Source organism: Malaclemys terrapin, chromosome 23 (assembly GCF_027887155.1).
Source record: "Malaclemys terrapin pileata isolate rMalTer1 chromosome 23, rMalTer1.hap1, whole genome shotgun sequence".
NCBI lineage: Eukaryota > Metazoa > Chordata > Testudines > Emydidae > Malaclemys > Malaclemys terrapin.
Window position 1 is genome coordinate 9092665 of NC_071527.1, and position 23408 is coordinate 9116072.

Here is a 23408-nt window from a genome sequence, read left to right on the forward strand (position 1 = left end):
CTGTGCGTTATGTGAAGAAATGCTTCCTTTTGTTTTAAACCTGCTGCCTAGTAATTTCACTTGGTTACCCTTAGTTCTTGTGTTAGGAGAAGGAGTAAATAATACTCCCTTATTCACTTTCTCCTCACCAGTCATTTTATAGACCTCTATCATGTGCCCCCTTAGTTGTCTCTTTTCCAAGCTGAAGAGTCCCAGTCTTATTAATCGCTCCTCAAAGGCAATGAAGGGTTCATTCATCCAAGCCACCTCTGTTGGGAAGGAAGAGTAGATGGGAAATGCACTTTTCAGAAGGGTTAAAGTGGCACTAGGGCACCTGTCAGGCTATTGACATGGTCTCTTCAGGAAGCAGAGAACACACCACACTGTTGATACAAAGGGAGGTTTTATTTCTCAGTCTGGACATTAAGAACGTGTCTAAAATGGCTATTGGGGAAATCTACAAGTTTAAAAGCTTCCATTCTTCTCCAGGCTGCTCTTTCCCATAGCAGGAGCCTCACAGACAGCCTGCAGAGAGAGAGAGAGAGAGAGAGAGAGAGGAATGAGGACAGACAACAGGTGGGGGAAGGTACTACGTTTATAAACAGCAGGTCCTGCTGTAATGTCACATGCCATGATTGAGTTATGTCAAGGTTACAGAAGATGACCATGTTTTCAGAGTCAGAAGCCAAGGCATCAAATCGAAGGGTTGAACCACCGGCTATACCAGTACAGTTAAAGTGATGCACCCTAGTGTTGAGGCAGTTATGCTGGTACCGGAGTCCTAGTCCTGGGATAGCTATTCCTATATGAGAAGGTGAATAAGCTCTACTGATATAAACATGTAGAACTACAACCACACTAGGGGTGGTACTGGGGACTACAGTGCTAAAAAGTATCACCCCTCACTGACCCAATTGCCCCAGTACAAGATCTGTACACAGACCAGGCCTTAGGGTCACATGTTACTTATGCAAGAGGGCACTATTTTAGCGTGCACTATATAGCCCCAGAGAGCTTCTGACTCAAAAGCAACATCAGCCTGTTTCTAGTGGAGGAAAGTCCTCTAGGACGCCATGCTTTCAGGAAGTGACACTAGTTCAGTAACATTCACTTTGGGCAGGGAGCAGCTTTGTTGGAGTCCACCCTCATTTGGGATCTTAGTTCGACTGCTCCCTCATTCCATGGGATTGTTCTGCTCATGAAAGCAGTGTGCCTTGAGCAAGTACCTTAGTAACTAGTCCCTTCAGAGACCAGACAGCAAATGTCCTAGAGTACAAGACATGCCCAAGATAGGAGTACAGTAAGACTCAGGGCTGACTCAGTACAGCAGGGACATACAGGCTCTTGTGATAAACTTGATGTTATGTCATGACCCTTCCCTACCTCCCAGACAGTTAACAGTTTAGTCCCACTCCCATGGTGTCCTGGCCTCGTACCATTTCTCCAGGAGTGACCCTTTGGAGTCCATGCTGCTGCTGAGGTGCTCACGGCCTGCATTTGCTGGTTTCCATCCTGGCCTCTCTCACCAAGACTGGACAATGAGACAGAAATGGAGAGGAGTTAGTACACATACACCAGGATGACGAGTTAGCATAGCCCATGTCAGGCTGCCAGATAGTCCCTGCAGACAGCTCCCACATGCTTTCTGCATGGAACATGCCTGCATCACGGGACCCTGCCTCCATAAGCCCCATCCCCACTGCCACATGCACCTTAGTCCAGGTTATTTAGAACTGGCTTTTCAGAGCTGAATAGGACCCCATGGCATTCCCTTGGATCTGCCACCTGTGTGTGCTTGAGGGTTCCCCCTTCTGCCAGCTGGGCTTTCCCTTAGCGAGTCCTGGCAGGGTCTCTCTATCCTGTTCCATGTCAGCGTGCACTGGATTGTTTCCCCCACAATACCCCTGGTAACAAGTCAGTCTTGTCCCAGGAGCAGGGGCAATGCCTTGGTTGTAAGCTGCCATGTACCTTCCCAATGCAGCCCACATGTGAGCTTGGACCTTCAGCCCAGGTGAACGATGGCCCCCTCCCACCTTCGCAAACAGCAGCTGTTCAGACACCTGCATGGATTTTACTCCTGGCCAGGAGGGTTTGTGTAGAACGTGCCCACAGTGTCTGGATCATGAGCTCTCTGGGGCATGAGCAGTCTTGGCTTGTTTGCCCAGCCCCTAGCACAGCAGGGTCCTGCTCCCCATCTGAGGTCCCCAGGTGCTACCACCACTTGAACCCTGCTTAGAAAGCACATTTGCATTAACTGGCATAAGTCAGCATTTCCTGCTGCCATGTGTTTAAACGGGGGGAAGGAGCTGGACATGTTCCACTCACAAAGCAAGGATTTCAGGGTGAAGCAGCCAACAGCTGACTGCTCCTGCATATCCAGTCTTGCTTTGGAACTCAGCCTGCGTTCCCTTAGAGGGACATTTCACTTCCAGTCAGAGCCCCCCACATCTCTGGTGTTCAGCTGTTTGACCCCCAAAGCTACAGTGTGGCTTCCATTCCATTGAACTCTGGATCCCCTGCCCCTAGTGCCCCTGTGCTGCCAGGGTTCAAGAGCTTGCTCACTTGCCACACTGCATTGTCCGAGGCCAGGTGTACCCCACCCCCCCCAAGCCATGTAGCTATACCGCCCTAGCCCCCCAGGTAGACAATGCTGTGTCGACAAGAGGGCTTCTGCCATCGACATGCTACCGCCTCTCGGGGAGGTGGATTAGCGACACCCTCCCATCTTCACTAAAGCACTACAGCTGTAGCACTAAGTGAAGACAAGCCCTAAGCCATGAGAAAGGTTAAGGACCAAGGAGCCCCAATGCTCTCAGTTACATGGGTATAAGCTAGGAGAAGCTCCATGCAGGTCTGTGAAATTGCTAATGGAATTTAATAGACTCTGGCCCTGACAGATGTTTTGGATCCTGATAGACTCAAAGGAGCAGAAATTGGGTTGGGCTTCCTCCCTCACGCATGGGGTGCGGGGGTGGACAGAAACAGAGCACTGTATTTCAAACATGATTACTGCCTCCTTCCCACTCATCACACCACTCACAGGCCTTTCTGCCTGGAGCCTTACTTGCCTTGGCAGGCTGCTCCCAGGCCTACCCAGCTGGAGCCGCCTTCTTCTCTGCAGCTTCCCCAGGACTTTTCCTTACCTATCACAGAGACCTGATTGGTGGGTCACATGACCCAGTCACATGACTTTCATTTTCCCCACTTGGGGAAAAACATGTCACAGATGGGGCCAAGACCTATGGGGCCAGCTGCCTTGTGACAGTGTTCACATTATCGGTGAGACCTGGGCACATCAGTTCTTTCCTACCCCTGCAAACTCAGGCAGGAGTCTCCAAGCAGTTCTCTTGGTGGCTCCATTTATGCCCAGCAGAACCATGTACTGGCCCAGTTCTGACCTCAGTTACACCTGCACAACCTAAGGGCTGCAGATTGCATGGGTGTAACATGAGCAGAAGCAGGCCCATTACAGCCTTGGGTATTGCAAGGATGTTTCTAGGGAAGTTCCATTAGATGTCTGGTCACCCACCTAGAATGGCAGTATCCACGAGTGACTATTGCAGGAGTGCACAGAGCTGTTAGAGGGCCAAGAGCCCAGCTGGCCAGACAGTGTGGCCAGCCCCAAGTGGTAAACACAAACCAGCCTAAAAGTCAGGCCTCAAAATCCCATGAAATCCTAGGAGTTGGTTTCTTTTTGCCTGCTGGTTACTGAGCATTTAGGCTTACACAGTCCATGTTTTCAACCTTTCCTCTCAACCAGCAGGGCTAGACACTTGTAAATCATTCAGCTTCCCAGCCGCTGGGGCTTTACAAAAAAAGCCACCCAGGATCATGAGACTTGCAATAAAGTTATCCCAGTTAGCAGCACTGCCAGTGCCATAGCTCTTATCACTAGTAGAGCTGGGACATTCACATCTGTGAGGGACCCAGCCTGATCTGAGAAGACGTGAGAGGAGAGTTAGCTCTTACCTTAAGCACAAGTCAAAGGTAAGATTTGTCTTGGAGCCAAGAACAAAAGGAGAAGTAGCACCAGACTCATCTGCGTCTGAGGAGGAAAAGCTTAGTGTGAATGCACAATGAAAGGCTTCTGGACAGGTTTAATACACCATGACTTTACACCTATAGATAACATGAACTAGAGGCCATTGGCCCTGCTCTCTCACCAGCCCACTTACTTGGAACAGACAGTGTTCCACAGTTCTCCTGAGCTGTGTTTCAGAAGGAAGATGCAACTCTATGCCCTGGGCATCCTAAGCCTCTAACTGCTAGAAGCTGGGACTGGACCACTTGAAAGTTGCCCTGTACTGTTCATTCCCTCTGAAGCAGCTGGTGCTGACCACAGTCAGAAGACCAGATACTGGACTAGATGGACCATTGGTCTGACCCAGTATGGCCATTCTTATGAATGCCCACTGTGCTAGCCCTGCTCCTGCTGCCCTCCTGAGTTATAAGGGGCATGGGCATGTAGGGGAACCACAATGCCAGGGGTGCTAGCTGGTCTGTTGGAAGGGGTTCTCTTGGGATTTGGGAGCACTGCCAACACCCTAAATGGCTACATGCTCAGGCCCTCAGTAACAGGCTAGAGAAGTTTTATACCGGCACAACAGTTAAGCTTGCAATTGACAGGGCTGGGGCCTGGCACAGAGGGATGGAGCAGGATATAGACTTGTTTGCAAGAGACTGACAAGGCTGACCACTCATGAGATGTTTGCAGTGTTGTTGTAGCAGTGTCCGTCCCAGAATGTGAGAGAAACAGGGGAGGGGAGGCGAGGCGAGATCTTTTAGTGGATCAATGTCAGTTGGAGAGAGAGGCAAGCTTTGGAACCACAAAGAACTCTTCTTCAGGGCTGGGAAAGGTACTCAGAGCATCACAGCTAAAACACAGGGTGGAACAGATTGTTTAGAATATGTGCTAACTACTTATACTAAAGGACCATTCAAGGTGAAGTGACTTGTTAAAACCCCTCGGAAGGCAGCTGGGGGGAAATGTTAGTGGGTTACAGATTGTTGGAATAAGCCATAAATCCAGTGACATCTTAAAGACCACTGTTGAAAAGGCTAAGTCAATCAGGGTGGATGTGATCCACTCCCAATAACTGATGCTGATCAGGTGGTTTCTCAGTTTCTTTGAGTGTATGTGGCACAATCTCTCACCATAGTCTGTATTTGTGCGAGTTTTTCCCATGAAGTTTCTGGATTTCCACTTCATACGGCTAAGTCAAGTCACCTGGGCCTGATGAAATGCATCCTAGAATACTCAAGGAGCTAATAGAGGAGGTATCTGAGCCTCTAGCTATTATCTTTGGAAAGTCATGGGAGACGGGAGAGATTCCAGAAGACTGGAAAAGGGCAAATATAGTGCCCATCTATAAAAAGGGAAATAAAAACAACCCAGGTAACTACAGACCAGTTAGTTTAACTTCTGTGCCAGGGAAGATAATGGAGCAAGTAATTAAGGAAATCATCTGCAAACACTTGGAAGGTGGTAAGGTGATAGGGAACAGCCAGCATGGATTTGTGAAGAACAAATCATGTCAAACCAATCTGATAGCTTTCTTTGATAGGATAACGAGCCTTGTGGATAAGGGTGAAGCGGTGGATGTGGTATACCTAGACTTTAGTAAGGCATTTGATATGGTCTCGCATGATATTCTTATCGATAAACTAGGCAAATACAAATTAGATGGGGCTACTATAAGGTGGGTGCATAACTGGCTGGATAATCGTACTCAGAGAGTTGTTATTAATGGTTCCCAATCCTGCTGGAAAGGCGTAACGAGTGGGGTACCGCAGGGGTCTGTTTTGGGACCGGCTCTGTTCAATATCTTCATCAACGACTTAGATATTGGCATAGAAAGTACGCTTATTAAGTTTGCGGATGATACCAAACTGGGAGGGATTGCAACTACTTTGGAGGACAGGGTCATAATTCAAAATGATCTGGACAAATTGGAGAAATGGGCTGAGTTAAACAGGATGAAGTTTAACAAAGACAAATGCAAAGTGCTCCACTTAGGAAGGAAAAATCAATTTCACACATACAGAATGGGAAAAGACTGTCTAGGAAGGAGTACGGCAGAAAGGGATCTAGGGGTTATAGTGGACCACAAGCTAAATATGAGTCAACAGTGTGATGCTGTTGCAAAAAAAGCAAACATGATTCTGGGATGCATTAACAGGTGTGTTGTGAGCAAGACACGAGAAGTCATTCTTCCGCTCTACTCTGCTCTGGTTAGGCCTCAGCTGGAGTATTGTGTCCAGTTCTGGGCGCCGCATTTTAAAAAAGATGTGGAGAAACTGGAAAGGGTCCAAAGAAGAGCAACAAGAATGATTAAAGGTCTTGAGAACATGACCTATGAAGGAAGGCTGAAAGAACTGGGTTTGTTTAGTTTGGAAAAGAGAAGACTGAGAGGGGACATGATAGCAGTTTTCAGGTATATAAAAGGGTGTCATAAGGAGGAGGGAGAGAACTTGTTCACCTTAGCCTCTAAGGATAGAACCAGAAACAATGGGTTTAAACTGCAGCAAGGGAGGTCTAGATTGGACATTAGGAAAAAGTTCCTAACTGTCAGGGTGGTTAAACACTGGAACAAATTGCCTAGGGAGGTTGTGGAATCTCCGTCTCTGGAGATATTTAAGAGTAGGTTAGATAAATGTCTATTAGGGATGGTCTAGGCAGTATTTGGTCCTGCCATGCGGGCAGGGGACTGGACTCGATGACCTCTCGAGGTCCCTTCCAGTCCTAGAATCTATGAATCTATGAATAAGTTCAGTGCCTTGCATGGTGCCAAGTATCAGAGGGGTAGCTGTGTTAGTCTGTATCCACAAAAACAATGAGGAGTCCAGTGGCACCTTAAAGGCTAACAGATTTATTTGGGCATAAGCTTTTGCACAGATAGACAGACATCCTCTCCAAGTGCAAACAGATGGACAACATACCAAATGGACTGAAGGTAAAAAAAATTCATCGCCATACTACACTAACTATGGTGAGAGATTGTGCCACACACTTTCAAAGAAACCGAGGAACCACCTGATCAGCATCAATTATTGGGAGTGGACCACATCCACCCTGATTGAATTGGCCTTGTCAACACTGGTTCTCCACTTATGAGGTAACTCCCTTTTCTTATGGGAATATATTTATACCTGCATCTGTAATTTTCACTCTATGCATCTGAGGAAGTGTGTGTGTGTGGGGTGTTAATCCACAAAAGCTTATGCCCAAATAAATCCTAGAATATCAGGGTTGGAAGGGACCTCAGGAGGTCTAGTCCAACCCCCTGTTCAAAGCAGGACCAATCCCCAACTAAACCATCCCAGCCAGGGCTTTGTCTAGCCTGACCTTAACCTCTAAGGAAGGAGATTCCGCCACCTCCCTAGGTAACCCATTCCAGTGCTTTGCCACCCTCCTAGTGAAGACGTTTTTCCTAATATCCAACCTAAACCTCCCCCACTGCAACTTGAGACCATTACTCCTTGTTCTGTCGTCTGCTACCACTGAGAACAGTTTAGATCCATCCTCTTTGGAACCCCCTTTCAGGTAGTTGAAAGCAGCTATCAAATCCCCCCTCCTTCTTCTGCAGGCTAAACAATCCCAGTTCCCTCAGCCTCTCCTCATAAGATCTGTGCTCCAGCCTCCTAATCATTTTTGTTGCCCTCCGCTGCACTCTTTCCAATTTTTCCACATCCTTCTTGGAGTGGGGGGCCCAAAACTGGACAGTACTCTAGAGGAGGCCTCACTAATGTTGAATAGAGGGGAATGATCACATCCCTCAATCTGCTGGCAATGCCCCTACTTATACAGCCCAAAATACCGTTAGCCTTCTTGGCAAGAAGGGCACCCTGTTGACTCATATCCAGCTTCTCGTCCACTGTAACCCCTAGGTCCTTTTCTGCAGGACTGCTTCCTAGCCATTTGGTCCCTAGTCTGTAACAGTGAATGGGATTCTTCTGTCCTAAGTGCAGGACTCTGCACTTGTCCTTGTTGAACCCCATCAGGTTTCTTTTGGCCCAATCCTCTAATTTGTCTAGGTCCCTCTGTATCCTATCCCTACCCTCCAGCGTATCTACCACTCCTCCCAGTTTAGGGTCATCTGCAAACTTGCTGAGAGTGCAGTCCATGCCATCCTCCATATCATTAATGAAGATATTGAACAAAACCAGCCTCAGGACCGACCCTTGGCACACTCCGCTTGAAACCGGCTGCCAACTAGACATGGAGCCATTGATCACTACCTGTTGAGCCTGACAATCTAGCCAGCTTTCTCCGATACTACAGAATATGCTTGAAGAAGCAAGTCCAGGATAATACACCTTAACATACTCAAAACTGTCTTCACCAAAGGACTCTCCAGAGAAGTAGCTCCAATCATGGAAGGGGACACCCAAATACCCCAAGAGAACCTGCTTCAATAGAGAAATAACCCCCTTCCCCCAACTGCACAACCCTGCCACCTCACACTGGAATCCATATTTGGTTTCAAACAACTGGCATACAGAGCACATGTATAAAGTTCGCTGACAATACCAAGCTGGGGTTGCAAGTGCTTTGGAGGATACAATTAAAATTTAAAGTGTGGACAAACTGGAGAAATGGTTTGAAGTAAATGGTAGTTTGAGTAGTGAGTTCTAAAATGCCTAACTTGTCCTTGCTGGAGTAATTATCACTATGGTAAATTTATCGAGATATCTCTAGCTCTAGAGAGATTGTGTTTCTACTGGTGGTGCACATCTACATACCTCAGTGCATATAACAAATTTATTCTGCACATGGATGGAAAAAAATTAAGAGGTAACATTGCCTATGAGTAAAGCTGTGAGTTTGTCACAGAGGTCATGGATTCTGTGACTTTCCATGACCTCCATGACTTCTGCAGCAGCCAGTGCAGCTGGCTCCGGGGCTGCCCGAACAGCCCAGGCAACACCTGAGCCAGTTGCACCAGCCACTGCTGGATCAGTCTTGGGCCCCCCACCCAACAGCAAGAGGAGCAGTTTGGGTGTGGGAGGGGGCTCAGGGCTGGGGCACAGGAGGGGATGAGGGCTCTGGGTGATGTTGCTGCTTCCAGGGAGCCCCCCACCCCCCAGGTAAACATATCCCTCAGCTCCTAGCAGCTCTCATTGGCCATGGTTCTCCACCCCCCAGCGCTCCCAAGATTTAGTCAGGGGTATAGTACAAGTCACAGGCTGGGAATTTTCTCACTCTCTCTCTTTTTTTTTTTTTTTTTTTAAAAACACGGCCCATGACTTTTAGTAAAATACCTGTGACTAAACCACAGCCTTACTTATAAGGGAAGATTGAAAAAAAATTGGGTTTGTTTAGTCCAGAGAAGAAAAGACAAGGAGAAAGATAGATAATCTTTTATGTACGTGAAACTGTTACAAGGGGGCGGGGGGGGGGGGGGGGGGAGAAGAGGGAGGAGAAAATTGTCCTCTAACCTCTGAAGATAGGACAAGAAGCAATGGGCTTAAATAGCAGTAAGGGAGATTTAGGTTAGCCATGGGGCAGGGGGAAGCTTCCTGTCAGTGCAGTTAAGCACTGGAATAAAGTTGTCTAGTGATGTTGTGGAATCCCCATCATTGGACATTCTTAAGAGCAGGTTAGACAAACACCTGTCAGGGATGGTCTAGATCAGGGGTGGCCAACCTTGGCTCTGGAGCCACATGCGGCTCTTCAGAAGTTAATATGCAGCTCCTTGTATAGGGGCTGACTTCTAACTGAAGAGACACACTGGATTTATGGTTTATTATAGTAATCGATAATCCACTAACTTCTCCCCCCAGCTGCAATCCGCCCCATGACTGGTGTTAACAGGCCACTTCACCATGAATGGTCCCTTGAAATGTGTTAACTACTTGTGCAAGAGCCAGCAGGAGGGCTCAGTCCTGCCCTGTAGGAGCCAGTGGTTGCTCTCACTGATTTTAGCAGCAGGGAGGTGGCCTTGTCCATGCTATGGGGCTTCAGGGAAGATGCGCCCACTGCTTTGGATAAGCCAGCAGGACCCCGGCACAGGAGAAACCTCAGCAGCTGGAGACAAAGTGCCACCATATTCATTAAACCTGCAGCCCCAGATGACAGCCTTGATGTCAAACTCCAACAATATTGAAGCTGTGGGAGCTCAGCAGGAGCAAAAAAAGGGGAGGGGGTAAGCCTGTCAGTGCCCCCAAAATTCCCCAAGTGGAGATAGACACAGCCTTGTCAGCTACAGCTTGCTTTGGCCACAGTAGGATTTTGGCATGTTAACCACACACCCACCTTGGTTAAAATTTAAATGTGGTAAGTATTGCATTATACAGCTTAGTTTAATAAACTAGTCAAGACAAAGCAGTTGTACTTTAGCATGTGCTAAAGTGGTCGAGTGAAACCCTAGCCACCACAATTTAACACCAAACCTTTAATCCTATTTAAAAGCAAAAGCCCACAGCTGTCTAAACTGGGTTATCTACAGGCAGAGTTGACCAGAGTAGCTATTCTGGGATAGTGTCCAAATGAGGTGGGGGCGGTTTTAGAACAAAGCATGATTTTATTCCAGGATTACTTCGCTTATGAAGGAAATGAAATTGGAATTGAAGTCACCGATTCTGAAATACTCAGGGAATTGTCACTGAACATTGGTCAGCTGCCATGTGTAGACAAGGTATAGCAGTGACTGGTAAAGCTAAAGGAGCATGGTGTGTGGTTTCATGCTCTAAGGCCTGGTCTACACCTAGGTTGCTTCAGAGTGTGAAAAAACATCCCCCCTTCCCCACCGAGAGATGTAGCTAAGCCAACCTAAGCCCTGGTATAGACACCAGTGGGTCAATGGAAGAATTCTTCCACTGATCTAGCTGCCTCCTTGAGGGAGTGGATTAAACTTCAGTGACTGAAAAACTCCTTCCACTATTGTAGTAAGTACCTACACTATAGCACTTGTAGTGTAACCATAGCCTCAGCCAAGTCCTGGGAGGTATAGGTACCACATGTCAATGACAGAGACAACAGCTTCTTCACCAACACTCACCTGCCTCCCAGTCCTCTTGGCAGGGGGGACACTGCCAGGATCTTGGGGTCTCTTTCAGTTCCTTCTTGGGACTGAAAGTCATTGATGTCCCTGCAAGCAGAGGAGACACATTACAGGACTTGGAAGGAAGAGGAGAAGCAGGGTAGCTGATCTAGGAGTGAAACATGATTGTCTAAGTGGATCATGGCTCAGTTCTGTTAGCCACAGGCCCAGCATTACAGGGGGTCAAAGGCCACATTTAACTGGAGATGATCCTTAGTTGGGGAAAATTCTCTGAATTCTCCTCAGAGCCAGGCTCAGGTCAGACTGAAGTGTGTCCAGGGTCTCTGCTCTCCTGCGCTGGCCCCAGCTCACTCCAGCCAGCTAGACAGCCTTTGTTCCCCAGAGCACAAGCTCATCCACCCTCAAGTTCCTGCCATGCACAGAATGGAGAAGCCTTTAAAAGCCAAACAGCTTGACAAGCTGAGAAGTGTTGGCTCCTACAACCCTAGTTGGGAAGACCAGAGAACTCTCCACAATCACCCTGACATTACACAATGGGGCCCGATATGGTTCCACTGCTACCCTGTTTCCCCGAAAATAAGACAGTGTCTTATATTAATTTTTGCTCCCAAAGATGCGCTAGGTCTTATTTTCAGGGGATGTCTTATTTTTCAGAAATGAAAAATGCCTTATTATCGGTGGATGCCTTATTATCGGGGAGGTCTTATTATCGGGGGGATGCCTTATATTACAACGAGAGGCAAAACTGTAAGTAGGCCTTATTTTCGGAGGATGTCTTATTTTCGGGGAAACAGGGTATAAACAGGGCTCACGCAGAGCTGATGCCATCGGCCCTATAGGGCTCAGTACACACACTGATTTCCAGAGTTCTCATTACAGCCGAGACAGGAAAACCAAGGAAATGTGAGTTTCCTATCCAAAAGCAGGACAAAAAGTAAAAGCCACCACACAAAAACCCCACCAAGTTTATCAGCTAGCCCCCTCCGCCAATTTGGTTCAAGTGAAAGTGTTTTGTTTTTGACTATTTTGATTAACTACAATTAGTTTCAAACTGTCATTTTGAACCAGAAAACTGGATTTTCTTATTTCAAGAGTCAAAGAATGGGATTAAGATTTTCCAAGTTGCAGTGTGTGTCAAAGCCCAAAGAACCCTTTCCCATGAGGTGTTCATGGAGATCAATGAAGCATTTGTGTCAGAAAACACTGAAGTTCCCCACTGGCTCTCCTCAGCACCTAGTTAGCCATTCAGCAGGGCCCAACACCCCAAGCCTGGTGTTGGGCACTTCAGAAATGCTGGCCCCAAGTGCTCTGCTCTCTGGATGCAGGTTTGCAGGCCAGCCCCCCTCCCCCAGGAGATGTTAGGAGAGCTCCCGCCCCAAATGAGCAGAGGGTAGAGACCAGGACTCTTCAGTGATGCCAGGTGACCTGCCCCCTGTTGTGCCAGGCAGTGAGCACACCCCCCAGCTAGCCATGAGGCTACTTCCTGAGCCAGCTGTTCATCTCCTGCAGGCTATGGGCATTGGGGAAGGAAAGGGATTTCTAGCCAACTCCTGCAGAATCTGTCAATGAAGGAAGAGCAGCACAAGCCCAGCCTGTTCTATGCTGGGATGTCAGCCACTAGAGCAAACTCTGCATGTTCACAATTTATACCAGTGCAGCTAAGCCAGCATCTGCTGGTACAGAGGGATGTGCTGGGCGACAGCACTCAGCCTTGCTCAGACCAAGTGCACCTACAGTAGTTGTGATGAGTGCAGGGGATGCACACATGAACTACAGATTGCTCGGGGCTTGCGTTGGTGTCCGGAGCAAAATGCCCTAGAACAGACTCCCTTGCAGTCTCCCTAGGCTGGGACAGGTCAAGTCAGTCAGCAGGAGCAGGCATGTATTAAAGCAGGTGTGCTACCGCCGGCTCCCTCTACTCCCCCAAGCTTACCACTGAACAGCTCTGGCGCCCTGTTGTCTGTGCAGGTGGAGATGTGCAGCTGGAGCTCTCGCTTTGGGACTTTGTGGCGAGCATTGTAGGGGCACGTGGCCAGCTCTTTGGCTCTTTGCTTGTTATTCTGGAAGAGAAGCCACAAGATGCCACTATGCAGAGACAGCAGGGAGGTACTGTCATGGGTTCTGCTCACTGCTTCCACAGCTGCTTGTAGGGTGAGGGAGCTGAGAGGATCTCTAGGGATGCATCAGAGCCAGAAGACTGGCAAGCTGGAAACAAATCATTGACTTGTCGAGTGTGTAATGAGAGAGCACCACTCAGTAGGTCCACACACTGCAGCTGGGAGCAAGCCTCCAGACTGGACAGAGACTTGAGCTAGTGGTGCTTGAAGTAGCACACTAAAAATAGTACACACCACATTACAGCATGGACTGGTGCTTGGGCTCTCAAACCTCCAGAGTGAAGTGGGCTTAAGAGCCCAAGCCACACCATCCACATTGCTATTTTTAACTGTATTAGCTCAAGCCCCACTACTGTAAGCCCATCTACCTGGGCCATGAGACTCTCCCCTAGCTGCTGCGTAGACATACAGATATGTGCAGGAAACCTGGTGCATCTGCAGCAATGCTGAATTTCTTGGATTTGATTCTTGGTTGCTCCAGCCCAGGAGGAGGTGGGGAGCAGAAGAGGGGGACTGTCTTCAGGCTACCTTAGCTCTTCCTAGACTTGGGCTGAACACCAGGGCCCCTCAGTGACACAGGGCAGACTTGGATCCAAGCTGCCCTGAAGTTCAGGAGCTTTTGAAGCCTGGGTATCTCCAAGGGTTAACTCTGCAGTGAAGACGTAACTCAGGTGATCAGCATTTGGGCTGGCCTAGCTCAGGTGAACAGCCAGACCAGAGCCCTGCCCAAGTTGCTGGGGCCACACTTACTTATGCAAGGCTCTCAGACTCCAGGGGGGAGGGGGCACAGAGGAGAGGGAGGAGGTGTAGCTGCTGGCTCTCAGTTGGGCTGCTCTATGTTCCCCCCAGTGAATTGTGGGATAGTATTAGAGGACTATCAGGTTAAGTCTGGATCTTCAGTGCAGATTACCAAGAGAGGCAATCAGACGCTCGCCTACTCAAGCATGGGCTAAGCACCACCACACATGGGCCAGAGGGTTTGTGTGGATGGACAAGAGCCAGGGTAGGGGCAACACCCAAGTTAAATGGGCAGTGAAAATAAGCCTAAGTGTGAGTTTCACATAAATGTAGATCTAGTCCATCCCCTGCACAGAGTCAGGACCGAGTGTTATAAACACTTGGGATGGGCTAGATCTTAAAAGTCTCCCTAGATTATCCCTAAATCTCCCTTGCTGCAATATAAACCCATGATTTCTTGTTCTGTTGTCAGTGGATAAAGGAGAACAATTTATCACTCTGCTCTTCATAGCAACTATTACCTACTTCAAGACCTATTGCCTTCCCCCCTGCTCCCTCCCTCCCCCCCCCCCCCCCCCGCCTTCCTCTACACTAAACAAACCCAGTTTTTTCAGTCATTCCTTGTAGGTTATATTTTTTAGACCTTTAGTCACTTTTGTTGTTCTCCTCTGGACTGTCTCCCATTTGTCTACATCTTTCTTGGAGTGCAAGGCCTAGAACGGGACAATACTCCAGCTCAGGCCTTATTAGTGTTGAGTACAGGTGAAGAATTACTTCTTTTGTCTTGCTTACAACACTCCTGCCATTACATCCCAGAATAATGTAATACTATTGCAAAAAACACCAAATATTGTGACTCATATTTAGTCTGTGATCCACTATAACCCCCAGATCCTTTTCTGCAGTACTCCTTCCTAGGCAGTCATTTTCCATTTTGTGTTTGCACTGGAGGCAGAGGAAAATAGTTTGCAGGGAACAGAGAGAGGTGGCCATCTCCTCTCTGGGCACCTCAGACTGTCCCACTGCTTGCTCTTCTTACCTCTCCGCATTTGACCAAGTGGTAGGGGAACCTGGAGGCTCGGATCTGGTGGTTTTTGTCATAGGGGCATGGGATGAGCCGCTCAGGATCCATCACACCTGCACAACAGAAGGCACACGATACACAGATAGTGAGGCCAGGAGGAGGGGTAGACTGCCAGGGGGTGATGCCTTCAGCATCTAGCACCCCCATCTTGAAGGCCCAGTTCTCCCCTTCCACACACAGCTGATCCCAGCAGAGAGCAAAGGGGAGCCCCAGCACTGTTTATGTGGCGCTTGGGCTGTTTCTGTTCCCAGTGTTAGAAATTTGGCCAGAGGGTACAAGTGATGACCTCAGGCATGGCATGGCTGTGGCTTGCCAGTAAGCTCTTAGGGTTGCAGTTGGCAGCACATGGAAGCAGGGAACGGTTAGTCCTCCAGTTAGAAACAGGCAAGAAATGGGGGGTGGGGTGTTATCAGGGTTAAAGTAGCACCCGTTGTCAGTGGAAACTTTCCTGACACTAGGACAGTCTCAGGTGATACAGGGAAGGACACACACACACACACATACACACTTGAGGAAAACTGCAGGGGAAAACTGGGTCTTTAAGATAGACTTTAATGTGGATGGGATCAGGGCCTTGAGGGTAAGTTCAGTGAGATCACACCTGGTAACGGCCTCCTCCAAGCACTCAGAGACCATGAGATTTTAAAGAGTAATAAATGATAGGATCAGAGACTTTAAGGATCATGTTTTCAGATTTCATCTGCAACCACAATGCAAGCAGGGAAATGTGGGGAACTTTCCTGGCTGCTGCACTACCCCAGTGGAATCAGACAGCAAATGGATCTGAGTCCTCACTCCCACTCCCTTTACCCAGATGCCCGCCTGACCTGAAGGCCTCCCTTTCTGCTCTCCCATGCAACAGAGTCCTCGTAACCCTGACAGAGCTGGGCCCTAAGATCCCTGGGAGGCTTCACCCCTAGTCTTGTCATGGTCTTTTAGGCCAGGGTGCCCCTCCTCCGGGGCGCTCTCTCCACACCAGCCACTTCCCTGGTTCAAACTGAATAGGATTTATTACACAGCAAGGAACAATAATAGAATGCAGAAATGGAAAGACGAAGACACAAGGACCCCACCCTGTGGCACAGGGACACCACAACCAGCCATCTCTGTGGCTTCAGGGAAGTTCACAGCCTGTTCCTCGCCCATCCCAGGCCTCCTCACCAGGCCCTCACTGCACTGCAATGACACTGCGGGTAGACACTTGCTCTGGTGGTGGCCATGCACCCTCAGGCTCTAGGGGGCAGGACCTTGCTCCCCAGCATTGCCCCCCATTGGGATCATGACCAGTGATGAGCTGCCAGAATGTTAATAACCAGTTCCCTACCGGGTCTTTGGCAGCACTTTGAAAACCCAGAGTGAGTGAAGGACCCGCCGCTGAAGTGCTGCCAAAGACCCGGTAGGGAACCGGTTATTAAGTGCCACCCGAAGAGTACAAGTCCAAGAAACCCCACCCTACCTGCCCCCCAGGGCCCCACCCCCTACCCAACTTGCCCCACTCCCTGTCCCATGATTCCCCTGACTCCATCCACCCCCCCCCCCCCGACAGACCCCCAGAACTCCCACGCCTACCCAACCCCCCTGTTCCCCATTCCCTGATCACCACCCCCAGAACCTCCGCCCTCTCCAACCACTCCCTGCCCTTATCCAGCCCCTCCTCCTGGCCCCGGCCCAGCCCCCTTACCATGCTGCTCAGGGCAGTGTGTATGGATGCTGCGCGGCTCGCTGGAGCTCACAGCCCTACCCCCTTACCATGCAGCAGGAACTGCCCAGGAGCAGTCCAGAGTGCTGGCACTGGGCTCTGTGAGGCGGGGGGGGAGCCTCCCCAGCTGGGAGCTCAGGCAGGCTGGACAGGATGGTCCCGCGGGCCCAAGTTTGCCCACCCTTTTACCAACCGGTTCTAAACCGGCTTCTAAATTTAACAACCGGTTCGCGCAAACCGGCTCCAGCTCACTACTGGTCACGACCCACCTCCAAGTCCGGCCTGCGAGGCTTCGCGCCTGGGGGGGGTGTGTGTGTGTGTGTGTGTGTGTTTCCCTGTGCTGGGCCTGCTGCCCCCTCGCTTTCCCCAGCCGCTTTGGTGTTACTGGTGGCACAGCCGGCATCTGCAGCTCCTCCTGCGTTGCCTCTGGCCCAGCTCTGCCCACTGCTCTCCCCTTAGCTCTGCCCTGCGCTGGCTCAGGCAGCTCCAGCTCACAGAGGACAGGACCCCAAGCTTGACTCCCTCATTGGCCCACCTGCCCTGTTAATCAGGCTGACCTAGAGCATTGGCCTCTCCCTATTGGTCTTGAGGACTGTCAGTCTCAGGATCTTGATTTCTCATTGGCCCTTCCCTTGGGTACTGGGAGAGGCCAACCCAGGAACCCCAGTGAGGGGCCAGCTGCGCCCTTACAGCAAGGCTAGGCCTTAGGTAACTGAAGACCAGCAGCATCCTCCCAGTGTCACATCTCCAGGAGCTGGGGTGTTAGCTAGACACCAGGCTCCATAGATTCAAGGCAAGAGCCACAGGCCTTGGTAGTATTGCCCACCCGCCATGGGGACGGTGCAGGAGCTGGCAAAGAGCCGTCCCAGACACACCAGCAGGTGGGCAAGGCTGGGAGCATGGTTATCACCAAGAGATATTGACACTTCAGCTGGCACCTGGCTGGGGATTTAGACAGCTGTTGAAGCGTGAGTGCTTATCTACACTACAAGGTCTATAGCAGTCTCTCTCAACCTGCAGCCCAATCAGCACAGAATGCTGCAGCCCATATGACATCCTCAGGGCCATACAGGTAGTATTGGACGTGGCCCACATAACACATTGTGGGCTGCATATGCAGCTCACAATAGGTTGAGAAGCACTGGTCCATAGTAGCATAGCTACAGTGCTGTAATTATGCTGGCGTAACTTCATAACTAAGGCCTTGGCTACACTCGCAATTCACAGCGCTGCACTTGCTGCGCTCAGGGGTGTGAAAAAACACCCCCCCCGAGCGCAGCGAGTGCAGCACTGTGAAGCGCCAGTGTAATCAGCGTCAGCTTGCAGCGCTGCGAGCGAGCGTGCAGCGCTGCAAGCTATTCCCCTCGGAGAGGTGGAGTACTTGCAGCGCTGCGAGAAAGCTCTCACAGCGCTGACGGCGCGACTACACTCGCGCTTCACAGCGCTGTGAATCCGCGAGTGTAGCCAAGGCCTCAGAAACAGCCTACACTGTGTGAAGGGCTCCTCCTGTCACTGCAGGAAAGCCACCTCCTCAAACACTTTCACTGCTGTTTTAAGTGTAGGCCACGCCTCAGTCTCCAGTCTGTCTCCAAGTGGAGAGTGTTTATAGAGTGCTAAGTGCTGCTTTCTGCATGGTAAGGACTCCTGAGTATTCTTCAGAGACACAGGGTGGGGCTCAGCCCTGATGTGTATGCAAAGCACCAAGAGAACTTTGCTCCATTTGAGCAGTGTTGCTTGGCTACACTGGGAAGCTGACTGGCAGGACTAGTCTAGTGTTATACCATTATAGCTATGCCCATCAATGCCCATCCTGGGCTAGTGGCATTTCACAGCCACTTCACCTCACTGCCTGCCTGCAATGGCACAAGGGGCCAGGCAAGGCCAATCAGATCCCCAGTGCCTTACAGCAGTGGTTCTCAACCAGGGGAACAGACTCTTTGGGGGGCCACCAGCAGGTTTCGGGGGGGGGACCACCAAGCAGGGGCAGCATTAGGCTTGCCAGCACCCAGAAAGCCAAAGCTCCACTGCATGGGGCTGAAGCCAGGGGCTCCAAGCCCCACCAACCAGGGCTAAAGCTGAAGCCTGAGCAACTTAGCTTCATGGGACCCCCTGTGGCATGGGGCCCTGGGCAGTTGCCTGCTTGCTAAGCCCTAATACTGGTCCTGGCTTTTATATGTAGAAAAACAGCAGGGAAAAGGTTGAGAACTGGTGAGGCCACATCTGGAGTACTGCATCCTGTTTTGGGCCCCCCCACTACACAAAGCATGTGAACAAATTGGAGAGAGTCCAGCTGAGGGCAACAAAAATGATTAGGGGGCTGGGGTACATGATTTATGAGGAGAGGCTAAGGGAACTGGGCTTATTTAATCTGCAGAAGAGAAGAGTGAGGGGGATTTGATAGCAGCCTTCAACTACCTGAAGGGAGGATTCCAAAGAGGATCAAGCTAGACTGTTCTCAGTGGTAGCAGATGACAGAACAAGGAGCAACGGTCTCAAGTTGCAGTGGGGGAGGTCTAGGTTGGATATTAGGAAAAACTATTTTCTAGGAGGGTGGTGAAGCACTACTAGAATGGGTTACCTAGGGAGGTGGAGGAATCTTTAAGGCTTGGCTTGACAAAGCCCTGGCTGGGATGATTTAGTTGGGGTTGGTCCTACTTTGAGCAGGGGGTTGGACTAGATGACCTCCTAAGGTCCCTTCCAACCCTGACATGCTATGAACTCCTGCCTTACAGGGTCGGCACAAGGAACTGGCTCATAGAGCTAAGAAGCTCAGCACACATACTGCAGCATTACAGCAAGGAAATGGGGACAGCATTGTGCTGCTGTTGCCAAGCACTTTGAGATGCATAGTGTTTTGGCTCAGTAGAAAAGCTAGGTATTGCTGTTATCACAGCTTCAACAGGCTAAGGGGGCTAGAAAGCCTCCTACTGAATATTTTATAAGAGCCTTTGCTAGCTCTCTACCCCCCTTCCCAGGATCTCAACTCAAGCTACAATGCTTCTCAGTTCAGAAACTTGGTCTGCCTTTAGTTTTTTTCCAACTCCCACCTCCAGTTTTCTCAGGAAGAGGTTTCCACAGCAGCTACTTCCCCTCCCAGCCCCTAACCCTCTGAGTAAAGAGAGACCAGCATTGGAGCTAGAAACCAGATACCTGACTAGGGAATCCCAGAGACACAATCTCTTTAAGTGTCTTTCAGGCTAATTTTAAGCACCAAACTCTGATTTTACTCTACCATAACTCTACCCACGGAGTCTTGCCTGTACTCACCACTTCGCAGAACATCCTTCTCTGGAAGTTGTGTCTGTCCTGCCAGCCCAGCCACTGCTGCTCTGCTCATTAAGCAGCGTTCAGCTCCTTTTATAGGCCACTTATTTAGCACAGGTGAGGGCAAATTCCTACCTTATCTCTCAGACCTGGCTTCTATTCCCTGGCCTGCTGTGTGACTTAGGCAAGTTGCTTGCCCTCTGTTTCCCCACCCACCCTGTGTCTGTCCTGTCCATTCAGACTGTGAAGCCCCTGGAGCAGGGACGTCTCTTGCTCTGTGTCTGTGCAGCGCCTGGCATGACAGGGCCCTAATCTCAGTTGGGCTCGTAGGTGTTCTTGTGATGTACATCATGATCAACTGGCCAGTAAGCCACTGTGTGTGGTGGTCTTGATGGTGGGAGGTGCTAGAGAATCAGTGCTGAAGGCTCATTCATCTCCTTATCTCCCAACACGCAAATGGCAATGGAAGATTCTCGCACTGCCCCGCAAACAGCTCAGCTCGGTCCTCACCTCTTTCCTGGCACTGCCAGCCAGGCAGCCAGTTAGGGCCCGTGGGAAAGTGCAGATATTCTGATGGCACTCTCACTGAAGGACTATCCGGATATGTGGACTCTCAGATCTTACACCACCAGCACTCCCAGCTACTTCTGTGACACCACTGATTTCCTGAGAAAACTACATGTATTGGTGATCATCCAGAAAACACCATCCTAGCCACCATGGATGTGGAGGCTCTCTACACAAACATCCCACAAACAGATGGAATACAAGCTGTCAGGAACAGTAACCCTGATGATGACACAGCACAACTGGTTGCTGAGCTCTGTGACTTTATCCTTGTGATGGGTTGGATCACAGAAACCCCCTTGGGAGCTGCCACCCGATGTGCAAAGACTACCCCTGCTCCTGTTTTCCCTGCCAGCTCAGGACTCCAGCACCCTGTCTTGTTGAGCCAGACACTCCAGTCTGCTGCAACACAGACCCAGGGTCTGGATCACTTGTCCCAAAGCTGCAAGATTATCTGAAAACAGCTTACAGAAGTGTGTTTGTCTCTAGCACTCAGATGCCCACTCCCAATGGGGTCTAAACCCAGATAAATCCGTTTTACCCTGCATAAAGCTTATGCAGGGCAAACTCATAAATTGTTCACCCTCTATAACACTGATAGAGAGATATGCACAGTTGTTTGCTCCCCCAGGTATTAATATATACTCTGAGTAAATTACTAAATAAAAAGTAATTTTATTAAATACAGAAAATAGGATTTAAGTGGTTCCAAGTAGTAACAGACAAAACAAAGTAAGTCACCAAGCAAAATAAAATAAAATGCGCAAAACTATGTCTAATCAAACTAGATACAGATAAGTTCCTCACCAGTTCCAGAATGCTCCCTTTTACAGGCTAATCTCCTTTTAGTCTGGGTCCAGCAATCACTCACACCCCCTGTAGTTACTGTCCTTTGTTTCAGTTTCCCTCAAGTATCCTGGGGGGGTGGAGAGGCTCCTTCTTTAGCCAGCCGAAGACCCTCTGGAGGGGTCTCTCACAGGTTTAAATGGACTCTCTCTTGTGGGTGGAGACCCCCCTCCTCCCTCCTATGCAAAGTCCAGCTCCAAGATGGAGTTCTGGAGTCACCTGGGCAAGTCACATGTCCCTGCATGACTCAGCCTTTACAGGCCGAAGCCATTGTCCGCATGGTATCTTGCATGTCTCCAGGATGACTTCTTATGTGGATTGGAGCATTCCAAGATGCATTGTTCCCCAAGTGTTTCCTGATCAGGTACTTAACCTGGCGAATTCCTTCCTAAAGAAGCTGACTAAATGCCTCACAAAGCTTACTTAGTAATCAAGTCAGCATACAGCCCATATTCTTAACCTCAAGTAGAAAATGATCTAGATGTACAAATAGGATGAATAGATATAGTAGACCATAACTTTTACGGAGATATATTACATGGCGCAGGCAGCACAAAACATATTTCAGTTATGTCATACATACATTTATAAGCACCCCCCCATAAAGCCTTATGGGGTACACTGTCACAATCCTCACACACAATTATTTCAAATTTGGTGACAATATATACCTCCAGACCAGTGGCACCGCTATGGGCACCCGCATGGCCCCACAATATGCCAACATTTTTATGGCTGACCTGGAACAACGCTTCCTCAGCTCTCGTCTACTCACGCCCCTTCTCTACCTATGGTACATTGATGACATCTTCATCATCTGGACCCATGGGAAAGAGATGCTGGAAGAATTCCACCACAGCAAAAAAAACTTCAGGACCAGACTTCAAAGAGAAACTGCTGAGCTTCAGTTCATTTGCAAATTTGACACCATCAGCTCAGGATTAAACAAAGACTGTGAATGGCTAGCCAACTACAAAAGCAGTTTCTCCTCCCTTGGTGTTCACACCTCAACTGCTAGAAGAGGGCCTCACCCTCCCTGATTGAACTAACCTCGTTATCTCCAGACTGATTCTTGCCTGCATATTTATACCCGCCTCTGGAAATTTCCATTACATGCGTCTGACGAAGTGGGTATTCACCCACGAAAGCTTATGCTTCAATACATCTGTTAGTCTATAAGGTGCCACAAGACTCTTTGTTGCTTGTAATATTTTTGTGACTCCTACCTGTACTGTAGTTTCCCTCTGTACTTTGCGTTGCTACCCAGTGGATGCAAAAGAGTTAAGTCACTGTCTGGGGTGGGAGGATGGGTCCTTAAAGAACTGGTGGGAACCCATCCATAACAACAGAGAATCTGAAAAGACAATAGAAGCCCCAAGTACTGAACAATTGACACTACAGTGTGAGAAGCTGCCTGGCTCTGCCTGAAGACAAAGGACTAACTCCACTAAGAGGTGGAGGAAGGGAATCGAGCTGGCTTTTGGAAGAGGCTGGCTTGCTCTCACCTGGATTGAACTGAATGAGATAGAGAGCCAGAATCAGAACTGGCATCCTGAGCACTTGGCTGGTGGATTGCTCTGGCTTGGCCAGATGGACTCTGTCTTTAACTTTATTTCTCTCTGCTGACCTAAGGACTTCCCATGCTGGGTTTCAGTTCACTAAAAAACCTTGCTCTGTTTTGAAAGGCTGCTGGTGGTGCTTCAAATTCTCCCTGAGGGTGCTGTGCCCTGAAGCGGACAATGTTAGTACAAGCCTCCGGCAGGGGTCTGGCTTGGCTGTTTTCTCTGTGGGGAGCCAAGGAAAGAGACAAGGATTGAGTTCTCGAGTTGTGGAAGCCATGGGCTTGGCCCTGTGGAACTACCAGGGTCACTCCTAAAGGACAGGTTACAGGCCGGCCATAGACCCTGTGGATCCGCAACAGGGCCACTAGGAATTAGACTGATCCCCACCCTCAAAGCAATGACTTTCTGCGGCTCACATTATGAGAGGGAGCTGTCTGTTAGGAGCAGGTTAAGATCCCAGGCTAGATAGAGCTTGGTGTTCTAACCTGATTAGGCCTCATCCACAGGCTGTTGTCCTAGCAGAGGGGGTGCTCTTGAGGCAGTGAGGTA

At 49.5% G+C, this 23408-nt stretch overlaps 1 protein-coding gene across 2 annotated transcripts; it reads right to left on the bottom strand.

Annotated features, from left to right (window-relative positions):
* Positions 1–390: 390 nt before the first annotated feature.
* On the bottom strand, positions 391–22540 carry LOC128828063 (gametocyte-specific factor 1-like). Of its 2 annotated transcripts, none has more exons than XM_054012395.1 (7): positions 22524–22540; positions 14877–14974; positions 12916–13042; positions 10980–11069; positions 3949–4024; positions 1416–1510; positions 391–504 (listed from the first exon to the last, which is right to left on the bottom strand). In XM_054012395.1, exons 2-7 carry the CDS (start codon positions 14967–14969, stop codon positions 494–496), a joined length of 492 nt encoding a protein of 163 aa, XP_053868370.1. In that variant the 5' UTR covers positions 14970–14974; positions 22524–22540; the 3' UTR covers positions 391–493. The 2 variants fall into 2 exon arrangements, with proteins under 2 accessions (XP_053868370.1, XP_053868369.1); XM_054012394.1 differs by lacking the exon at positions 22524–22540 and adding an exon at positions 19888–19920.
* Positions 22541–23408: the final 868 nt, after the last annotated feature.